This window comes from Drosophila guanche, unplaced genomic scaffold (genome assembly GCF_900245975.1).
Source record: "Drosophila guanche unplaced genomic scaffold, DGUA_6, whole genome shotgun sequence".
In the NCBI taxonomy this organism is placed as follows: Eukaryota; Metazoa; Arthropoda; class Insecta; order Diptera; family Drosophilidae; genus Drosophila; species Drosophila guanche.
In genome coordinates, this window is record NW_022995750.1 from 4,082,021 (window position 1) to 4,103,060 (window position 21,040).

General features: G+C 43.4%; 4 protein-coding genes across 6 annotated transcripts in view; 3 read left to right on the forward strand and 1 right to left on the reverse strand.

Annotated features, from left to right (window-relative positions):
* Positions 1 to 4,917: 4,917 nt before the first annotated feature.
* On the reverse strand, positions 4,918 to 5,858 carry LOC117586068 (Golgi-associated plant pathogenesis-related protein 1-like). 3 transcript variants are annotated; one of them, XM_034275915.1, is made up of 4 exons: positions 5,709 to 5,858; positions 5,513 to 5,647; positions 5,151 to 5,452; positions 4,918 to 5,089 (listed from the first exon to the last, which is right to left on the reverse strand). In XM_034275915.1, the coding sequence occupies exons 1-4, from the start codon at positions 5,754 to 5,756 to the stop codon at positions 5,011 to 5,013; spliced, it is 564 nt and encodes a 187-aa protein (XP_034131806.1). In that variant the 5' UTR covers positions 5,757 to 5,858; the 3' UTR covers positions 4,918 to 5,010. The 3 variants fall into 3 exon arrangements, with proteins under 3 accessions (XP_034131806.1, XP_034131807.1, XP_034131808.1); XM_034275916.1 differs by lacking the exon at positions 4,918 to 5,089 and having other exon boundaries at positions 5,234 to 5,301; positions 5,363 to 5,452; XM_034275917.1 differs by lacking the exon at positions 4,918 to 5,089 and having other exon boundaries at positions 5,242 to 5,301; positions 5,352 to 5,452.
* A 2,304-nt stretch (positions 5,859 to 8,162) lies between these two features.
* LOC117586062 (cytoplasmic dynein 1 light intermediate chain 2-like) lies at positions 8,163 to 9,649 on the forward strand. Its single transcript, XM_034275907.1, has one exon. The coding sequence runs from the start codon at positions 8,254 to 8,256 to the stop codon at positions 9,562 to 9,564; it is 1,311 nt and encodes a 436-aa protein (XP_034131798.1). The 5' UTR covers positions 8,163 to 8,253; the 3' UTR covers positions 9,565 to 9,649.
* Positions 9,650 to 10,823: 1,174 nt separating this feature from the next.
* LOC117586037 lies at positions 10,824 to 11,887 on the forward strand. The gene has a single exon (XM_034275883.1). The coding sequence runs from the start codon at positions 10,853 to 10,855 to the stop codon at positions 11,864 to 11,866; it is 1,014 nt and encodes a 337-aa protein (XP_034131774.1). The 5' UTR covers positions 10,824 to 10,852; the 3' UTR covers positions 11,867 to 11,887.
* A 3,703-nt stretch (positions 11,888 to 15,590) lies between these two features.
* Positions 15,591 to 21,040, forward strand: part of LOC117586041 (hemicentin-2) — a 63,316-nt gene continuing 57,866 nt past the window's right edge. Inside the window, exon 1 of the mRNA XM_034275886.1 lies at positions 15,591 to 16,141. The gene's annotated coding sequence lies outside the window, so the exon portion shown is untranslated. The remainder of the gene's footprint in view (positions 16,142 to 21,040) is intronic.

Below are 21,040 nucleotides of genomic sequence, written 5' to 3' on the forward strand. Positions count from 1 at the left end.
GGGGGGGTGGTCGTCCGCTGAGGCGCGCTGAAGTGGCAAACTGCATTGCGCTTAATGAGAAAATTTCACAGCCAAAAAAAAGTTTATTTCCAGTTGTTTGCTTATTTGTTGGTGGTTTTCTTTTTTTGCCTTTTCAACTTTCGCTTTCCCCTTCGACTGTGCACTGTCGGCCTCTCGCTTTTCACATCTTCATTTTGGTGCCGAGGTTTCTTTATTTTTTTATAAATGTAGAAGATTAATTATGACCTAAAAAGGGGGTGAGAGAGTGTGAGTCGAGAAAACTGAAATTTTCTAGCCATGAATCATTCGAAGACTCGAAGCGAATTGGCAACTAATCTCATCCTCATGGGGGTCATGCATATAAATCCAGCAACCGCAGACACACATTTTGCCACATTGCCAGGCGGCAGGCACCTCAAATTAAATTAAGCCATAATTTATTTCTCAGAAAAAGAGCAGGAATGGAGGAAAGAAAAGCTCAAAATTCAAATGCCCAACAAAAATATGGCTCTAAAATCTGCTGCACAGCCACACACACATGCACACACACACACACACTCCAGTTGGCAAAGAGGAAAGAAATGCAGAAAAGTTGAGAGAATTTATTGGAATTCCATCAATTGTGGTGCCGATCTCTGTGCTCCCATTTCGAGTGGTTAGGCATCCCACTGTGCCCCGCACAAAAACTCAACTCCAACTGCCAGGCATTGCTTTGAGTGGACACGGAGACAGGAGGCAGAGGCAGGAGACAGGAGACAGAAGCCAGAGCCAGAGCCAGAACTAGCGTGGTCCCAGGCAGGGATGGCAAGAGTTTGACCCGCAGGAGGGACTTTGGCACGGAACGGCTCATCATAAATACAAAGCAGGGCAGCGCTTTGTCAGGCAACGTTCGACACTTTTATTGGCTCCCACACTCTGCTGGGTGCCTGCCGCACCTCCTATCGTCCTTCTCCATCCTTCTGGCCGTCATCGATATGCCAGCAGCATCCGGTAGTTCCATCTGCCTGGCTGTGCTTCAAACTCCTGCAGCATCTCCTGACCCAACTCCTGCAGCGGCTCCTGCATCACTCCTGCAGCATTCTATTGCTCCAACATCTGCTCCTTTGCTACCTTCTATCATGCCCTAGGCACCTCCTGCCTGCAGGCTACGCCTCGGTTTGGGGTTCCTTTGTGCCAGGCAAATGAAATTGAAAATTTTTATTATGCCCATCCCGCAGCGCCCCAGAACTTGCACAAGTTTCGAGAATGTTGAAAATTTAAGCAGCTATATAAAGTTGGTTAATCCAGCAGCTGATTAAGATGAGATTGAGAGCAGTCAGTGGCAGTGGCACAGCCGGAGGTGAAGCCTTGGGCAAAGGTTAATGGCATAGTCAAAGCCAAAGTCTGTGTAATTTTTATGACTTGACTAGCAATGGGCTACACGTGCTCTCTCCGTGATGTTTATGGCATGCTGCTCGGCCTCTATTCATCTGCAGCAGGAAGGAGTAAAGAGAAAAACTGCAGCTTAAATATTTTGTAGAGCAGAACTCTGGAACTAAACGAGTTAGCAGAGGGTCGGTTGGGGTCGATTGGGGTGGGGCCTGTATGGCTCCAAAAGTAGCTGGCAAGTAACAAGCTTAACCACAAAAGTTTTAAATAAACTTTTGTTGCTATTTTTCCTACATATACATACATATAAAGTCGTACTCGTATTTGTGCAGAATGCGTTCGCGCAAGCGGCATAACTATAACTTCCGATTCCGGGTGGAGGCTGGGGGGGTGCCGCTGAAGTTGTTGCCTTGTAATACAGTTAAATATAAATTCAAAATATATACGAGTACGAGTGCGAGTGCGAGAGAGCAACTTTCCTTGCCACCATTTTTCCTTGTTGGTTTTTGCTTTCTTTTTCCCATTTTTCCTCTTTTTTCCTTTGCGTTTCGTTTTCTATTTTTTGTTGCCACGTTTTTGTTACTTATGCAATTTGCATGAGCGGCAAACACCCACGGAACAACTAACAAGTCTGCCCGACAGCAGTAGCAGTAGCAGTAGGAGCCGCAGCCAACAGCCACAGCAACAATGATGGCAGCCAGCAAACTTCCTGCCTGATGAATAAGTGTCTGCTTCGCCATGTTTGTTCCTTTTCCCGCCTCTTTTTGCCTTACTCCTCTCTGTATGTGTGTGTGTGCATGTTTAGCTTGTTTAAATGTGTGCAACAAACAACAATTATTAAAAGCAACTTCCTAATTGAGAAAATAAAAAACAACAACAATAATAACTGCCTCGATTGGGGCACAATGGGCAGCACAAGTGGAGTCGAGCCTTAAATCGTTTCGAAATTGGATCAATTTAAAATCAAGTGAAGAACTGAAGAAACCCTGATGGAAATTTTCAAGAATTCCTTGAGGATATTTACCTCAAGCAGAACCTACCTTTTCTCAGCTCATTTCACCCATTGTACTGCCAAGAGGAGGGCAGCAACAGCAGCCGCAGCCTGGCATAAATTGAACGCAGCACAAGACGGACTTCCGGTCGGACCAACCGCCATGTTTTTATGCATGCAGCCTGCGCACTGTGCCTGTGAGTGTGTCTCGCTCTCTGTGTAAAAATACAGTTTAACAGAAAGAAGTGTAACAAAAAGCAAAACAAGAGCGAAAGCAAACAGAACAGAGCAGGCAGCAGGCATCAGACAGCAGCCAGGCCCAAATGAAGTTATACAAACGCTGATAGCCAAAACGAGAGGCTGCCGCGAGCAACAGTCCCAGCAACAACAACATCAACAGAAACAACCAACAACGGCAACGGCAGCAGCAGCAAAACAAATGGCGAGTCATATTAATTTCTGCTATCTCCGTGACGCTTTACATGCGTACTCCTCGTAGTCGACGCAACTCTGGCAATAAATTTGATTTGTTTAGCAATTTGTTGCATATCGCATTGCGCATACGCCCCGTGCATCCATCTCCTTGCAGTCACGTCGTCGCTCTGGCGCTTAGCTCTGGGCTCTCGGCTATGGGTCTGCATTGGCTTTAACAATGAAAAACGTCTGTGTGTTGGTTATTTTTCCCTTTTATGTTGCAGCTTCATGCCGACATTTTATGCACTCCCATTGACAATAATTTATATTGAAATGTGTCGCAACAGGACTCGAGCACCATAGTCTACATATGTCTGGCTCCATGCGTGGGTGCATTAGTTTCGAGTGGTTGGCGCATTTAACATGTTCTGCATGGCCATAATTCATTCGATCAAGTAAATTACCTTTTTCTCAGAGAAATCCAACATCCAGAGGTGCAGTACTCCAGCCAAAAAAAACGCGCGTTTGTGGAGAGTTCTGCCCATTTATTTCGCATTCTGGCAAACAATTATGACCGAGCACTTCCTCCCCAGTGAAAATGCAATTCTAATTTGTCTGTGTGGAGCCATAACTGTCAGTGCAGCAGTTTGCCAATTGGCGACACTTGCAACAAAGTATCCTTCTCTTCCCCATTATTTTTGGGTGAAGAAAAACGCAATCGATGAAGTTACTGGTCCTGGGGTCCTGGTTTCGGGGCGGGTTCCTGGCTGAATCTTTGTGAACACTTGAATAATTAATAACAATTTAGCATGCACTTAATTTTAATTATTACTCAATTAGGTCAGCGCCATTACAATTTAAGTACGCGAGGCGTAATTAAACAATTTTCAGGCCAATGGCAGCCAGCCCTTTCACCAAGTTTTCCACCCACATCCGCGCTCGTCCGGGAGTTTAATTTTCCGGGTCCAGCGCGTTTTCGTTTCGCTTGGAAGTTTGTTCGGCGCTGTCATTAGGGATGGTTTTGTGTGTAAATTTGATTTCATGACATTTTGTCAGTGCCGCATTTATGATGCACATAAATTTTACGACCAATTTCAAGTTATAAATAGTTGACGAGGGGAAATCAAACGCCAATGAAGTGACGATGGAGTTGGCAAACACGGTCAAATTATCTGCTGACGCTCTTAAGTTTTGATTGCATCAAGTGAGAATCTCTTTTCTAACTAAATCTAAAATATAAAATAAGGAAAGGAGCGAGTATTCCCTGCGGTTGCAAGAGGTCTGCAATTCCATTAATTTTTCCTGTGTGTGGAAAGTGTTCGAAGTTAAAGGTTGAAATGGGCGCCAGAAATGGAAGCAATTTGAATGTCATTAGGCGGAGCAGCATCCCAAGACAATCAAAAAATCCACGCATGGAGACACGGAAGCAGGAAACCGGATGCTGAATGCCGAATGCCAAATGCCGAATCCGAAACCGATGACAACACCGAAAAAACAAACGCAAGAGGCAGAGAAAATAAAGAAAGGTATAAATAAAACTTCATATCTGATTGAATAATAATGTGTGCTTAAGGATTTAATGCGCTGCCGGCAGCTGCTCGAGGCCCCAGGACGACTCTCTGGGAAGCTCCCAATGGGGGAAAAAACAACGACGACAACAAAATGTTAAATTACAATACCATGAACGGCAGAGAAAGGCGACACACGGCCAGTGGGGAATTTTGTTTGCCTCGATGCTGATTGCCAAAAAAAGAACGAATAAAAATAAAACAACACGAAAAAGGAAGAGAACAGAAAGCATACAACAGAAAGCAGGCCAGATCCTGGCTAGCAGGGGCAAACAATTGAATTTCCTTATAGCACGTTTTCAAATTAACCCAGCAGCCCAGCCCAAACCCCAATATGCATATGTGGGTTCCCTGGGTTCCTGGTCCTGGTCGTGGCCCCACGGGGATTGGGTGTCAAGCTTATTTGAATTTCAAATACAATTTCGTGTTGGTACCCTTTGCGAAACTATCATCATTAGCAGCACATTTAGGCAGACAGCACCAGCCGCAAACTTATCCTTTTGGCAAAGGAAGAATCCGGTACTTACTGTATAATAGGACGATGATTATAACTAAGAAATAAAGCAACTACTTCCATTTGCTTCCTATGAAAAGTCGGACTTAATCGTTTATGCTACAGGAATTTTGTACATGCATTTGGAAAATAAAAGTCATAATCGCAGCTTTGCTTCAAGCAATCAATTCAATGAGATGCCAAACTGCAGCAACAACCACAAAGCCAAATGACACTGAATGGAAAACACAATTGCTAATAGGAATAAACGAAATTAATGTTAATATTTGCAGCAAAGGAGTGCTTCAAGACATACTTGGGTCTGGGCACATTTTTTTCGAATTCTCCCAGCATATTGGGAGAGGGCTGGTAGCGTGCCACAACGTAATTGACACCAGATTTGGTTTCCTTACCTATCCCCATTTTGGTGGAGGCCTTCCACACGAGGGCCGTGAAGTGACCGGTTTCTAAAGAGAAACCTGGCATATTGAAATCGTATTGGGATATTTCATCATACCACATTTTTACACAAGAAGTCGCCTCATCCCCGGTGTAGCATAAGTTCTCACCAAACCCTTTTTGTTTCGAGTGCTCCAATGTACCCCTTGCGGCCAATATCTGTGTATGACAACCATTTAGATGGTCCGTGTCTTATTTTTTTTTCTGTTGCATCCATACCTTGGCATAGTCCTCGCAGCCGGTCGTTAGTTCGTGGTCCAATTGTAACGCCGGGCAACCGTGCTTTGCCCTATACTCATTATGAATTTTGAGTGAATCCTCAGCAAAATCAGCATGAGCCTGGACAAACTGCAACTAAAATTGATCGATCATCAATTGAGTTTGTAACGTGTATTATTTATTTTATTGCGCTTACTACACAAAATGGTAACAAAATCAGAATATACATAGAAAGGACCTGCATTATTATACGTTTTTTTGGGGAATTCTAAATTTTGTTTGGAAAATTTTGTTTGTAACTAAAGATGTATCGTAGGACAGACAGATTTCTCAGGGCTATATTTACGTAGTTTCTCTCTGTTTTCCGTCAGGAACAGCCTCTTTATTTCCAACAGCTTTCCCTTGATGTTAACATCTTTATGAAGGTTTAATGCATTCCAGCATTAAGGACACGGGCTTTACAGATGACTTCAATATAGGGCCATGGGCAGCCGCGACCAGGACAAAGGATAATGTGATGAGTGGGGATAGTCAGCGACAGCGGGCACGCCTCCACCATCCCACATGAGATATTAAGTTGTTTGAATGCTGGGGCCAACAATGGGCTAGATATCGGCCCACTTGTGCCCTGGAAACTCCCCGTGTGTGTCTCAGTAGCCGCAGCGCATGTGGCTGATGCTTTGGGCCATCATTGCCGCGTGGCAGCGGTGACACAAACAACAACTGCAAAGTAAGTACTTTGTCCTCCGCTTCGGCTTTGGCTTTGGCTTTTTTGGTTGTAAAATGTCAATTTGGGCCCTTGACAAAGATTTATTGTGTGGCGGAGGCGTCAGTGTTTGATGGGCGCGCGCTTAAATATCTTCCTTCTCCCCCCCCCTCCTCATTCAATGTATGAACATATTTCCACTATCAGTTCCAGTGGAAACCAGCACCATCATCATCAGCAGCAACACAGAGGCCTGACTCTGTCACTGCCAGTGCAATTCATTTTTTAATTTTGTGTGTTTTATTTAGTTTTTGGTGTGTCCACAATCCAATTTAGATACTACAAAGGCAAGCTCAACTGTGCGCGGAATGAAAGCAACAGAGTCACCAAAAATAGTCAACGCTGGGTGTCTGGGAGTGTGGCATTCAAATGGAAATGGCATATTCTCCAGCCTCATAATGGAGAACACCAACAAAGCGCACACAAAATTCAACATTTTTGACAAAAATGAACACCAAAAGACGTCAAGGGGATGAAGAATATAAAATGCATTCAAATGGGTATACTAAATGTAATTTATAACACCAAAAACAGTCTCCTGATGTGAGTGATCTCAGGGGGAACCGACCTCGGCAAAACTAATTTCCTTTAATTCAAGCAGAGCTAACACTGTTTCAGGACTCTCAGGCTGTCTCAGCTGCTTTGTCCGTTTAAGCAGCTGTGCCGATCCCCAATCCGTCTGCTATCCTGCTATCCAGATCCAATCATGCTCCCTGATGGCAGCCCAGACCGACATTCGATGGATTGACCAACGCAGTTTGTTATTTTTCGTGTGCAACAGAGCGTTTCGCTTGTGCCTGGAGGTTATCTGTGCCCTGCCCCCATCCTCTGCCAAATTTCCCATGCCATACCATAAACCATCCTAACCAGAGGGCGAAAATAGAAGAAGATGGGGAAACTTTTCCAGTGGCAGTTCACCTGCCTTTTTTTCCTTTATTTGTCCAAAAAGTTTCGCTCTGTTTTTGCCAGATTCCCGTATTCGTTCATCCGGACGGAAGGACGGACAGGCGACGTATGTTTTTCACCTGCCCAATGCTTCCACTCGCTCCGCTCCGCTCCACACTGTGTTCAGGTTGAGGTTCGTGTTCGTATTTGTTTGCGTATTATTGCCCCTCACTGTCGCTGGCAAATCGGGTTTGTTTGCCCACCTCCACCATCTCTTTCCTCCCTGGTGGTAGGTGTGCAGGTGTGCGTGAATTTCCCGCTGACAATTGTGATTTTCGCTTGGTTCAGCATCGGGCAAAAGGTTTTTAATTAGATTTTACTTCATTTTCCGCTGTCATTCAATGGCAATGTGCGTTGTCTGCTTCTACTCGCTGCTCGCTGCTCGCTGCTTTTGCCTTCCCCCTCCATTTCTATTCAACAAAACGAGTTGTTCCGTTCAATCATTCAATTGCCCGGTTGATTTATTTGGTTCTTTTTTTCGTTGCAGGTTTGCCGGTTTCAGGTATTAATATAAAAAGAACCGATAAAATCTTGAATTATAGGAATGCCATCACTGATTTTACACTGCTTTTTCTTGTCTATTTATTGAATTTTTCTGATAAATTTAGGGAATTAAACCTTATAAAAAGCATTAAAAAAAAATACCAGCTCCTAAAGATTCTTTGGGTTAAATAAAATAAAATATATTTATATTATTTATTGGGGCAAATGTATTCACTACATTAACACAAAGAAAAACGGCTTGTTTATCGATAGTTTATCCAACAAACTGAAAAGATGTTATATATGATAGCAGGGCTCATTGGAAAACTGATACTTCTGTTAATTTAATATTAATTATACAATTTAAACAGACAGACTGTAAATAAAAAGAGAGAGAAAACAAACAAACAAAAATTGTTTCGAGACGCTAGAACTCTGTTGTCAATTGTTGTCAGGTTGAAAAGTCAAAAATTCAGTAATCAGAATTGAGAAGGGGAGAAAAGTTATCATAGAGCTGCACAAATTGGTACAAGAAAAGGTACACAAAATGGGAACAACAAAGGTAGAGAAGAATCTATGGCTTGCCACATTGTTTGAGCAAAAACGTGGCTTCCGAAAATTGGTGTCAAACAAATCAGTACTCGTTGTTGGTGATAATGGCACCGGCAAGTCGTCCCTCATTGCCAAGCTGCAGGGAAGAAGGCCCCCAAAGTATGGTGGCGGCTTGGAGTTTGGCTACATTGATGTTGAGGACGAGAGCAATGGTGACAAGACGCAGTTGGTAGTTTGGATATTGGATGGTGACGCGGGGCATACAAATCTGTTGCCCATTGCACTCAACGAAAATAACTTGGGAGAAGTACTCGTCATGCTTACAGTTTCGATGATGGTACCTTGGACCTGGCCTGAGCAGCTCAAGTATTGGATAAACGTACTGGAACGCCACATCGAAATCCTGCCGCTGGCTGCCGAACAGAAGGAGGCGGCACGCAAGCGCCTTGTAACAAAGTGGCAGAGTTACTGCTACACAGGATCGACTTTACAGCCAACAAACGGGTGTCAAAACAAGGAAATCGATGTGGATGAACTGTTGCCGCTGACTAAGGATGCACTTACCACAAATATTGGTCTCGACCTTGTAGTTGTGGTCACAAAGACGGACTGCATGGGGGCCGCCTTTCACATGGAGCACGAGTATGGTGATCAGCATTTCGATTTTATGCAGCAATGGATACGCAAATTTTGCCTCCGTCACGGGGCTGCACTCTTCTACACGAGCCTGAAAAAAGCAACAACCTGTGATAACCTGCAGAAGTATCTCTTTCATCGTCTTTATGGTCTGCCGTTCCAAACTCCCCCGATGGTCGCTGACCAGGATGCAGTACTCGTTCCGGCTGGCTGGGATACCCTGAAGAAGATTGATATTTTGACTGAAAACATCCCTGGACTCGACCCCGATTGCGACTACACGGACATCATCAAGGCACCATTCACCGGGAGTGCGATTTTCAATCGAGATTTGGAATTTGTGGAAACCGTGGATGAGCAGGCCTTTCTGGCCCGCCAGTTGGAGATACTCAGGAAACTCAATCAAGCCGATGCAGAGGGAGGCGGCGACTCCATAAGCCGCACACACCCAACCAGCACTGGACAGTGCTCACCCACGAATCCTGATCCTGATGGCCCTTTGGCCAAGTTCTTCGCTAAACTTATGGAGAAGAAGCCGCCAATTAGCAGCAGCGCTGGTGATGGTCCGGTGTCGGAGTCTGGCCGCAACGACACCGAGAAGTTGGCCGCAGAATTGGATCGCTTGTCGAGCAGCATCAAGAAGAAGAAAGACCAGAAAAAACCAAAGTAAACGCAACCAAACATGAACCGACACGATCAAACCTAAAACAACAACAAAACATTATCAGATTAAAATAAACAACAAATTGGGCAGCAAATCATTTGCTGTAGAGGGAGGGACAATTCCGACGTCGCAGAGAGATTTTGCAATAAGAATGCTAGAATGAAGCTTGAACAGGCAGTGGGAGAGCGGCTGGCGCAGGTAAGGAAGAGAGCGAGAGTGCAACAGAGGAACATTTATTAGCAGCAGAAGCATGGGCGCAGCATGCGCGGGCAACAAGGGGGAGAGAAAAATGTGGATTCATACGAGTTCGAGTATTTAGCCCCCCCTTCACAATATACAGGGTACCCCCCACTATGGCTTTCTGCACTTTCACACACACACAATTATACCACATCATGAGTGAATTTGCTATGCTCCTCCGCTTTGCTGTTGTTCATTTAAGTAATTTAAAATTCGCATTAAGTTTGTTTGTCGCTGGCATTAAGTTTTATTATGAAGATGAATTGTGGGCATCTGCGGCCCCAACTACATGAGGTCGAGGTCCCATGTGTGTTTTCACAATGTGAATGTTTGTGTTAGCTGAGGGTTAAGTGCCTGCTGCTGCCTAAGCTCTTTTGCAAATGTCATCGTTAGGAAACCGCAGTGGATGCACGCCACAGCGGATAATACTCCTTCAGAGGTGCAATGCACTTCCCTCCTCTCGTTCACCACTCTCCCTTCCAGCAGACCCATGGTGAAATTTTTAATAGGTGACGTCATCAGCTGAGTGCTCCTCATTCGTTTGCCAAACGTTGACGAAAGAGGTTGTGTAGCGCACGATTTTTTCATTGTCTTCTTCTTTTTCTTCATTGTTTACGAATGAAGACGTAAGCGGAAGACAATGAAATAAGCACTAATATTCTATTTCGGATGTGTAATGAAATGTTTATGTAATTGAATCTTTATTCAGTTACATATTTTTTAGAAACAAACATGTCTGCAAAATATTTTTGCTATGCCGCTCCAAATCTTTACTTTGCTTTCAGCAGAAACAACAAAAGCGAAGAGTGCAGAACGTAAAACGTTTGCTATCTCTCTCTAGCGCTTGCCTCTCTGAGAGCTGAGAGAGCGTGGTGAATAAGCTGGTGATCCTCCACTCAGCTGATGACGTTACCTTTTAGTAATTCTACCATGAGCAGACCAATTCAAGTGTCACATAGAAATAGTTGTCAGATAATACCCTGCCTATAACTTCATTCACTCAATTCTAACAAACGTATTGCCGCTTAGCTTGTTTATTAATAATTCTCAAGTCATGGAGACTCCTTGCATATCTAGCCCAAATTTCAGTAACATTGCTCTCCCTGCTAAAGCACCAACTGTGGCCAAGCCTTTGGCCCAGAAGCAAGGCATTCATCCACTTTTGCCCTGCAGAGCTCCTGGACTAGTTCGATGTGTGCCAGAGGCTCATGTACCGTCTGCCGAAACCCTATGGAAGTTCATTGATCTCCCATTGGTTAAGAAGACAAAGATCTTCCACTGCGAGCCGCCACCAGAGCCAAGTCATCCGAAACGGAAGGGTTCAGAGATTACACAGGAGGAGGAAGAGGAGGAGCAGACAAGCGAACAGTCGTCACCATCCACGTTGGATGAGGAAATGCAGCTGGAGGACATCCTGGCCGAGGTGAATCGCATAAAAGGCCGTGTGGGTGAGGTCGATCGCCTGTTGGGAACCCGCATACCCGAGTGCCCCGACATCGATCCGTGCGTGAACATGGACGTAGAGCTGCTGGCATTCAACACAAATCCCGACATCGTGGAGCTGCAGCGCAACACCCACAAGCTGCGGCAGCAGTTGGTGGAGCTACAGATGTGCCGCGTGGCCACTGACAGAAACATAAAGGACATACGGCTGAGCATCTGCCAGGAGATGGAGCATGCCGATCACCTACAGAAGAGCCTCAACGAGCTGGACTCCTTCAAGCGTACTTTGGAGCGGGAGCAGGCTCTCTGCCGGCAGCGCTTCCGCTTCGTTGAGCAGGAGAAGGTCGATGGCGGCGAATGCAACACATACTTCGACACTGAGCGGAATCTGATGGAGTGTTACCTGGACAAGTTGGTCACCAGGCTGGACTACCAGCAGCAGAAGCGGCGGGCCCTCAAGGATATCGACTACATGAAGCTGAAAGCCAAAAGGTTCCACGACCACATGTTCTACGCGATTGGCAAGCTGAACGCCTTCATGGGCACCGACGGGCTCATGCATTCACCGGAGTTGTTGACCTTCCTCTCCCGCAACGAGAAGTTGTTCGGCCCCTGTACCTATTAAACTCACAAATCTGTCTTCAAATCGTTCAATTTGTCTTGGACGAGTGGGGTTGGGGGTCCAGTCTGAATCTAGTCCAGTCCCTCCCTTAAACATGGCACGGAGATGATTATGTTGTACTGTCTGCTGTAGCCATGGCGACAGCTGCCACAAATGTTTGCATTCCAGATAGGCTTCTTGTGTAAAAGGTATAGACAGTCGCGTAAGCAAGGTTGACAATAAGCGGAAAATGTAATGAAACCACAAAGAAAGTCAACAACAATTCACAAATAATAGCTAATATTAGCTATGATACTAAATTAATACTTATAAGATTTTGCAGAATTTTGTTATATTTGGTTATTATTGATATTTAATCCATATATTTTTAGCTTTTAGATAATTACAGCAATTTATAAATCGAATTTCCATCAACGTATTGTTATCCAGAGCATCCCAAATTCGTTGTGCTACAGATAATTGGGGATTTCTTTTGGTGTTTCGCTCTGTTTTTCGGGGTCCCCACAACAAAATGTATTTAGCATAAAAATTTACGATAATGACCGCACAGAACAACGGCAGCGACACGAGCACCGCACCACGACCATCAGCGGAGGCAGACATCGCATCAAATTTCGCATAGGCAAATAGACGACAGACATCCCTAGCCACACACCAAAGAGATATACAAAGGGGGGCAAATACCAGCAGTCGACGCCTATTGTGGCCAGGATCTAACGAGAGCTGTGGTTCAGGGTTCAGGTTCTCCATTCAAAAGTGTCTTTGGCCGTCTAATGCTCAAAGTTAAATTAATATTTTCGCCATTGCCGCAACGCAAATCAACGCAATACGAACAAGAAACTTGTTTTGGCGTTGATTCCTCTTAGGATCTCGCAATTCAAAAATTGACGAATATTTTCTGCGGTTTAACCAGCAGTCAAAGTCAACTGTTGTCGGTTTTTCTAGCCAACAGAGAATTTTCGTTTTCGTGTTTCGCATGTTTCCTCTTACTTTTATATATTTTCAGGGAGATTAGCAAAGTTTTGTGCAGTCATTTATTTAAACTTTTTGCTCGGCAGTGGGCAAGTGGAAAAGTGGGAGACTGAGAGAGTGAGAGACAGCGACAGCAAGAGAGATGCCAGATATCTCGTACATAAATTGTGTAAAACGAATTTTGATATCCTGATAATCGCATTTGGAACGCTGCCTGAAGGATAATCGCAAAATAAAAATACAATTTCCCTCTTCAAAATATTTTGCTGCAATGGGCGAAGGATATTGTCACTTATGTTTAAGATCTTTATAATGATAAAAATATAAAAAAGGAATATATTATGTACCTACAGATTTCAGTCCCACAAATTTTCATGATAAATGTTCCCCAACAAAGTGATGCACTTTTCGTTTGAATAAATACTAAATGCACATGATATTTTGGTTTCAAAATGCGATATTCGTTTGCAAAGTGAAATGAATTTATTTGTGGCAGCACGATGCGTCCGATGTACACACATGAGATGTGGCAAACTTGTGGGGCAATGAGAATAAATGCAAAAGAATCCGAAGCACTCCAGGTTGCCATTTACATTTGCATTGGCATTGGCATTTTTTTTTTTTTTCCCCTGAATGATGGCATGTGTGTGTCCTGCTACTGCTGCTGGGCTTACTTCCGGAGGAATGTGGCGAATGGTGCGTGTATCTATAAGTAACATACTGCAGTTGGCTTACGCGACAAGTGCTCTCCTTTTTCCTTCCCTTTCCTTTACTTCCCTTCCTTTTCCCTTCCCTGCCACTGAAGCTCGTCGAAATGCGTCTATAAATTATTCATTTCGTTTGAGATGTTTGATGTGCCTCCAAGTAGCATGATGTCCTCCTCACACACCACACAGACATTGCCAATCGGTTTGTTGCCTGTGCATCCTCTGGTTTGCTTTTAGCCGCATTTCATTGAATTCATTCATTTTTTAGCTGCTGCCTCGCGTCTGCCATCCCTTTTCCTTCTGCCTTTCCCTGTTTTCCCTGGTTATTGTTGGTGTTTGCCACAGCTTTGCATAAATAAGATAAACACAAGGATGTGCCACAGTTGCATGGCAGGCGTGGAGGCAGCATGGCTGCAATCCCACGGACTGCAGCTGAAGCCCCAATCCCCAATCCGCAATCCCTCTCCCGCCAGTCCAGACCATCTTCCATCGTCTCGAGTCTCTCGGAGTCGAGGCTGTGATTTATTTTGCACTCAATGTTTGCCAAAGTAAAATTGATTGAAGCGTTTGTTGGCGCTTCAATTGATTTTCACTACAGTCCCTATCGTATGTTCCCCCGTCCTTCCCTCACTCTTTTTTCTCTATGTTGTGCCATGAATGTTCTCGTGGCCAGCGAAGCATTTGAAGTGCTTGGGTGGTGCTCTGGCTCTCAGGATCTCTCTCGGGCTCACAGGCTCTCAACTCTCGTCTTGTTTACAGTGGTTAAATTAACTTTGGTCAATTTGGTTTTTGTCGAGTGGTCGGACACCCGGCTGGACTCCGGACACCCCCCGTTCTCTCCCATCGAACTTCGTTTGATTTTGCCCACACAATAGTGGGTGGTTGGGGGTGGTGGATAATGGCATAACTCTCGGCGTTTATTCATGTTCGTCGTTGGCTCGTGCCTTGCTGTTTAATTGCCGGGCTAAACGATTTGGCCCTTAAAAGGCTGTGCAAAAATCAGCAACAATTCATCAAATGTCGTGCTCTGATTTTATTAACTGACGCTGATGGTGATTGAGGCACATCTGGGGCCATCAACACCTGCAGCCGGCAGTCGATCATCAACCACCGAACTGAAGCGCCCAACTCAGCCACCCAATCCACCCTCAAATCACACCTCTTCCTTCTCCCACCGCCCGCCCGCCCGCCTTTAACAATCGCCAACCAACTGCAGTCGCATAAATCTTGGCCTGTCAAGTGCACACCAGAGTATGGAGAGGCGAAGGCCACACAAAGATGGGGCTAACAAATTGCCAAAAGAAGGAAGAAAGACGTGACGGTAAGTGTTGCAAAAGGGGTGGGTGACACAAGAGAGCGGAACAGCAAGAGAAAGATATATATAATAATAGCAATAATAATTATGCAGGGGATATCGTATAAAAATAAACACGCAACGCAGCCCAACGCAAATGTATACCATTCATTTTTATGAATGGGCATTTATCATAATTAAAAATTCTGCCAGCACCGGGACGAAGGATTCGTTCCCCATAAACAGACACTCCTCTCGCGCCCGCATACAGACACTCAGATGCCACAGTTTCTGACCTAAGACACACGCCACAGGACTCGCTCTCTCTCTCTCAGAGAGAACGAGAGTGCGTCACAGCAAAAGCCGACAAAGAGGACAACGACAGCGAATTTCTTTTTATGTTTTTCCTTTTTTTTTTGCTTTTTGGAGGGGCTTCATTGGCTTCATTTCTGGGGGAACAGCTGTTGCTGTTTTGGGCGCTTGGGACAACTTTGGGACAGAGTTTTGGGGCATTGGAAGAGTCGGGTGGCTCTTTGTTGGTGGCATTGGTGTACGGGCCACAGCGCATGTCCGTCAAGCGTCCCACCCAAAGCGCCGGAGTCTCTCTTAGATGACTCTCTTTGCTTGGGCTACTGCCAATTGACGTGCTGTTCGGCTTGTGGGGTGCTCGGCTTTTCTTTTTGGGGAACACGAGCTCGGGTTCCTGGCGGGGGCATGCATTGTGGCTGCTGCCATCCACTGGCTGCCATCGCCACTTTGAATGCCTTTGTCGTGGGCTTCAGTTGTGTCCAAGGGCCAAGTGCGGAATCATTTTGTTGCGGCTACTCTACGTACTAGTGCATCCTGCCACGAGCTACGTACTACATCCTGCTACGGACTGCAAGCTGCGACTAAGGACTATCGTGTGTCGGTTGTGAGTTGCCTCGTGGCTTACGCTCAGTTTAATCAGTGATTAAGATGTTGCCCAGACCGCTAATCGGATGAGGCATTCGAGCAAGTGTCATCTGAATAAAAGTTCGGTACATATCTCTTTTGCCGCGCCAGCAAGCCCAACAGCCCAACACAGCAAATAACAACAACAAGAAACAAGAAAGAAAGCCACAAGTTCAAGTAAATCCGCAGATATTTCCACCCATATACATATACTCGTGTGTATATTTGTGTGGCTCTCTGTGTGTCATGTGCGTATCTGTGTGTGTATCTGTGTGTATAATGCGTATGTAATCCAAGCAAATCTGTCACGTGTTTCGGATATCTTTTTGGGAAGCCTGGAGCCGGAGCTAAAGGAATTTATTGAAAAAAAAGGTGAGGCCAATCCCCGCACGCATATGGCAGATTGTGAAACCATGAACCAGTATTGCCCCCACAATCACGTGGAAAATTAAAATAGTTAAGCAGCTTATGGAGAAGGCATGGTTTAATAAAAACAAGGCCACCACCACCTCTTTATATATGGTTATTGATAATTGAATATAAATTGGTTATTTTTTCCAAAAGGGGGCACGGGGATCAAATGGGGCTTATAATTGTGCTACTCTTATGATTTATTGGCCGGCGGGAATTCGAATATTATTGGAATGAAATTGAGATGTGAATGGGTTGGGCATCATATCTTTTTGGTGTTTGGGAATTTGCATTAAAATTACACCATGTTTATTCCAAACTTAACTAATTTCTGCCAATCCCTAAAGTTCACAAAAGGTGAAATTAAACCTTTTCTCCCCCATTTAAATCCCGACCTAATGGTCACCCCAAAGGGCATTCCTGCCGTCGCTTTAATCAACATTTAACCTTTATGTTCTGGAAAGTTGCCCAAATTAAATGACAGAATTTGATTAGACCCACACACGCAACGAGACGAAAGTTTTGAGGGTGCCCCAGAGCTACTCCTGCTCCTTTGGTATAATGAACGAGAGAGGTTGTGCTCAAGTACTCGTATCTATGTCCCTTGGCTGGCAGATCTTTCACCCCCTGCCCAACCTAATTGTTTATTTAACAGCAATGAAAAAATCATTACGCATTTCATTTGGCTTTCGTACTTCGTACTTCAAAAGGTGAAATTCTCATGAAAAATTGTATGAATAAGTTGAAAAGTTTTTAATGCATATCAAAGTTATGCCTGCGAATCACAAAATCGAAAAAAAGAAACACAAAGCATGGAATTCGACTAACAAAATGTCGATTTAAAATGCAAAATGAAATGACAAACAAATGGGGGAAATGCCATTGAAGGGAGACAGAGAGAGACAGACGCAGGACGCAGGTCTGATATTCCATGAGCAATTTGTTCACGTATTATAATTTGTTTGTACACCGTTGGTTTGCCCTTGTCCTTGTGCCCTACTCCTACACACACACACACACACACACACACACACACACACTCTTCCTTCCTCTCCCTTTCTCTCTCAGTTAATGTCATTTGCATCATTCGCATATATACGCAGATTTTTTACCAACTTTTTTTGTTGTGTGTTGGCCATATTTTATGGTTTGCCGCCTGTCCCTTCCTGTCCGGACCGGTTCGCGTGCATTAATAATTTAGTTGTCCTTTCGCTGTCGCTTTTGCAACATCGAGTCTTGACACTCGCTGGAAAACGTGTTGGCTGTTTGGCCCTTTTTCTGGCCTTTGGTTTGATTTTGTTTTTCTCGGCTTTTGGCCAGCAGCTACTGGAATGGGGACAACTTGTGGCTATCTTTCAGTACAGTATTATTTAAATAATTTGGTGTACATTGACGTAGTAAGTACTTACGTCTTAATCGAAAGTAGTTAAACTTTACCTGCAGATAAGCGCCTTTTCCGGTATTGTCTGGTCAGAAGATTATGACATTCAACGCTTCTTAGTTGCCACAAAAGAGCCCAACTAAGCTTTACTCTCCCTAGAATTTTCTGTTCCAAAAACAACAAGAAATTTCCACAATTTTCATCCTCAAGCTTAGTGGAGATCTGTCTCGAAGAACAATGACAAAACTGAAATCCATTAACTAACCGAGGTTCTACCAGGCACAACCAACACTTCATTTCCACTCCACTTCAGATGGCAAACGAAGAGAGAGATAGAGCGAGAGAGAGAGAGAGAGAAAGTAGAGACAGAAAAATGGCACAAAGTCTGTGCAAAATTTGTGTTGTTATGAAAAATGATATTAAATCGCATTTTTCATTATTATTTTGTCCGTGGAAATCGCGTCTTTCTTCATCTTGTCAGACAGTTGTCTACGGCCTCCGAGAACTCAACCCAATTTCACAGAAAAATGCAACAACAACTATGAGTACCTCAAGGCTCGTTTGCCGCCGTTGTTCCATTTACCATCTCCATCCTCTGCTGTTGCGTTTTTGTCCTTTTCTGCGATTTAGACTGCAGCTGGAAAAACGGCGCAGGCACAAAGAAAAGTCTACAGTAATAGCAAAACGGAGGGAGGAAGAGCAAGTTGGGAAATTCAGAATAATGAGGAAACTAACGAGCCAAGACTTTCTCATTGTTTACTGGCGCAAAAATTGCGCGATTATTAATTTTCTATGCTATTTTGTAGCTCTTTTTATGGGCCGCCTCCGACATCTCCTTGCCCTTCACTCCCCTCCCGCTTTTTCATACCCTTAAAACCCTCGCTTGGCTGTTTCATCTTCTTCTGTGTTTCCTGCTACTGGCGCACAGCTCACAATTTTCGTGTATATATAAAATATACATTTTTTTTTGTAATATTTCGCAATATTCGCCACGTTTTCTTTCACTTTTTTTGGCGCGTGCAAGTAATGGCAATGCAGAAGGGGCTTTCGTGAGCAGAGGGGAGTAGAGAGTGAGGGGCGGAGGCCCAAAAGAGTTGAGTCGTTGGCGGCAGTCAAGTTTTCCCATGGAGTTCATCGCGTTTCACCCACATGTTGTGTATACTTCACTTTAACTGACACATTTTCGCGTTGTTTTTCTTCAGCCGCTGCGCTGCCTCTTTTGGTTTTTGTTTTTCTTTGGCTGTTATTTTATTCATCTTTTCTCTACTGTGTTCCACGCCTTGAATGCTAATGAAAAGGCTGAGAAATTAAAGTTCTACCCATGGTCTCTCCCCATGTAAAAACTTACTCAAAGCGAGAGGTTTTGTTCACTTAGAAAGAGCGAAACTTAACCAATTCAAAGGCAATAACAGACAGGCACTGGCAGAGGAGAATTTTCTAGAATTATGGAAATTTTCCAACAAGTTTTGTTAACAACTTTGTTAGTTTTATGTTTTCTTATCTCTGTGACGATATAAAAGACATTTCATAGAATCTATTTTATCTTTTTTAGGTAAGCAAAAAGAAGACAGAAAAACAGAACACTCCATTGCTGCAGCGTTGGGATGGTTTGTCCTTCAGCACAGACAGGTGACATGTGTGTAAATAAATTTTTAATTTAAAATAAACATTGTGTATTAAATTAATGCGCCCTGGCCGGAGCGGAAGGTGCAGTCCGATGCGAATCGAGAGTCAATATCCGCTCTGAATGACACTCAGACACACGGGCATACGCGACATGGCATCAAATCCAATTAGTTAATATGAATATTTGATGAAATCCCTTCCATTTTCAAATGCTGAAAAAAACTCTTATGTCCACACGATGATGATCGTCATCGTAATCATTTGATGTGATGGTTTAGTTTTTTATGTGCATTGATGTGGGAGGTTTTTAAACTTTTTTCTGAACTGTAAACCTTAACGCATTCTCTCCCGTCTGCAAAGTCATCGTGGGGTTGGACTCTGGCCAGTCGTTTTATGTGGAAATTATTATATAAATTTATACTTTTTTGTGTTGTTCCCTTCCCCTCCCACACCACACAATGACCACAATTTGCAACTTTTTGTGGCACTTTGTCAGTGCGAAACATGTCAAAATGTTTGTGCCACTGAAAATGTATTTAAATATTTTATTTGTCACGCATTGCGAAAGTTTTTTAGAGAGTGAATGAATGTGGACGGAATTTTACTCTGACTTGTGTTTTTTTTTCAGGAAACCGACTCATTGGCATTGTTAATATAATAATCTTGATGCAACATGACAATAAAGTAATCCGAATATTTTGATAAGTTGAATTTTATATTTATGCCTTTTGCGTGATATATTCTTAAGAGTTTCTTTTAAACAGGGAACAAGGGAAATGAATGCATTTAATATAAACCTTACACCATTTTATTGACACTTTTTGATTGTTTTTCCCCTTGTGTACGTGATATTTTGCTTATATTTGTTCTACCATAAACCCCATTCTAAGGCGCAAACTTTATCTTCAGGCTTTTGCTGAATTGAATTTTTAATTCTTTTCGGGGTTTTTCACCTCTGTTTTGTACTATTTTTATTTCGCTTTTGTTCTATTTGTAGTCGTCGCTTGTTTAACTTTTTCGGGGAATGGCTGCACAGTTTCGGCTTCTTGTTGCTTGTTTGTTCTTGCCACACACACATGCAGCCATTTGTGCCATACAATTTTAACGAGTTGCGGTTGGAGGAGCACTGCTCCTCTGGCTCCTCCTCGTTCGCTTTGCCCCTTTTTTGCCCACAAAAAATGTCACGCATTGTTTAATATTAATTTCATTTTCAGCGCCGTTCCGCCGAATATACATTTTGTGAGCTGTGTTTCCTTTGCTTTAATTGTTGACAGATTCCACAAATTTAATTTAATTTTTGTGATATTTTTCGTGTGGATTTTTCTTGCTAATAGACCACCAAATGTGCAATAAAATTGTTAGGATAATAATGGAATTTGTTAATCTTTGATTAAAATTCGTTTTTTCCCAGTGACATAAACTCTATAAATTCTATTGAAATTCATTGTTATATTAGCTATAAACTCTATTCACAATTTTGAGCAGGAAATAGTGATTTTCCACCTTAATGGAGCAAAATTCATTAAATGCATGGTTTTGCATGGAAAAAAGTTGCAACATCGTTCAACTGTCGAGCAAACCTGCAAATTGGTTAAGCTCATTAAATGGGAATTTTAATTAAATACATATATAAACCTCGAAACAGAAAAAACACACAAAAAATTTGCAGAGTTAAAACTATGTCATAAAAAAGTGAAACAATATACAAATTCCTACCGAAAAAAATTAGACAAAGTTGGAGGGAGAAATCTGAACCGATTGAAAAGCCACCGCTACCGCAAAAAGGCAAAAAACTAAGTATGGAAACAACAAATACCCGGCACACACGGAGAGGCAGATAGGCAGAGAGAGAT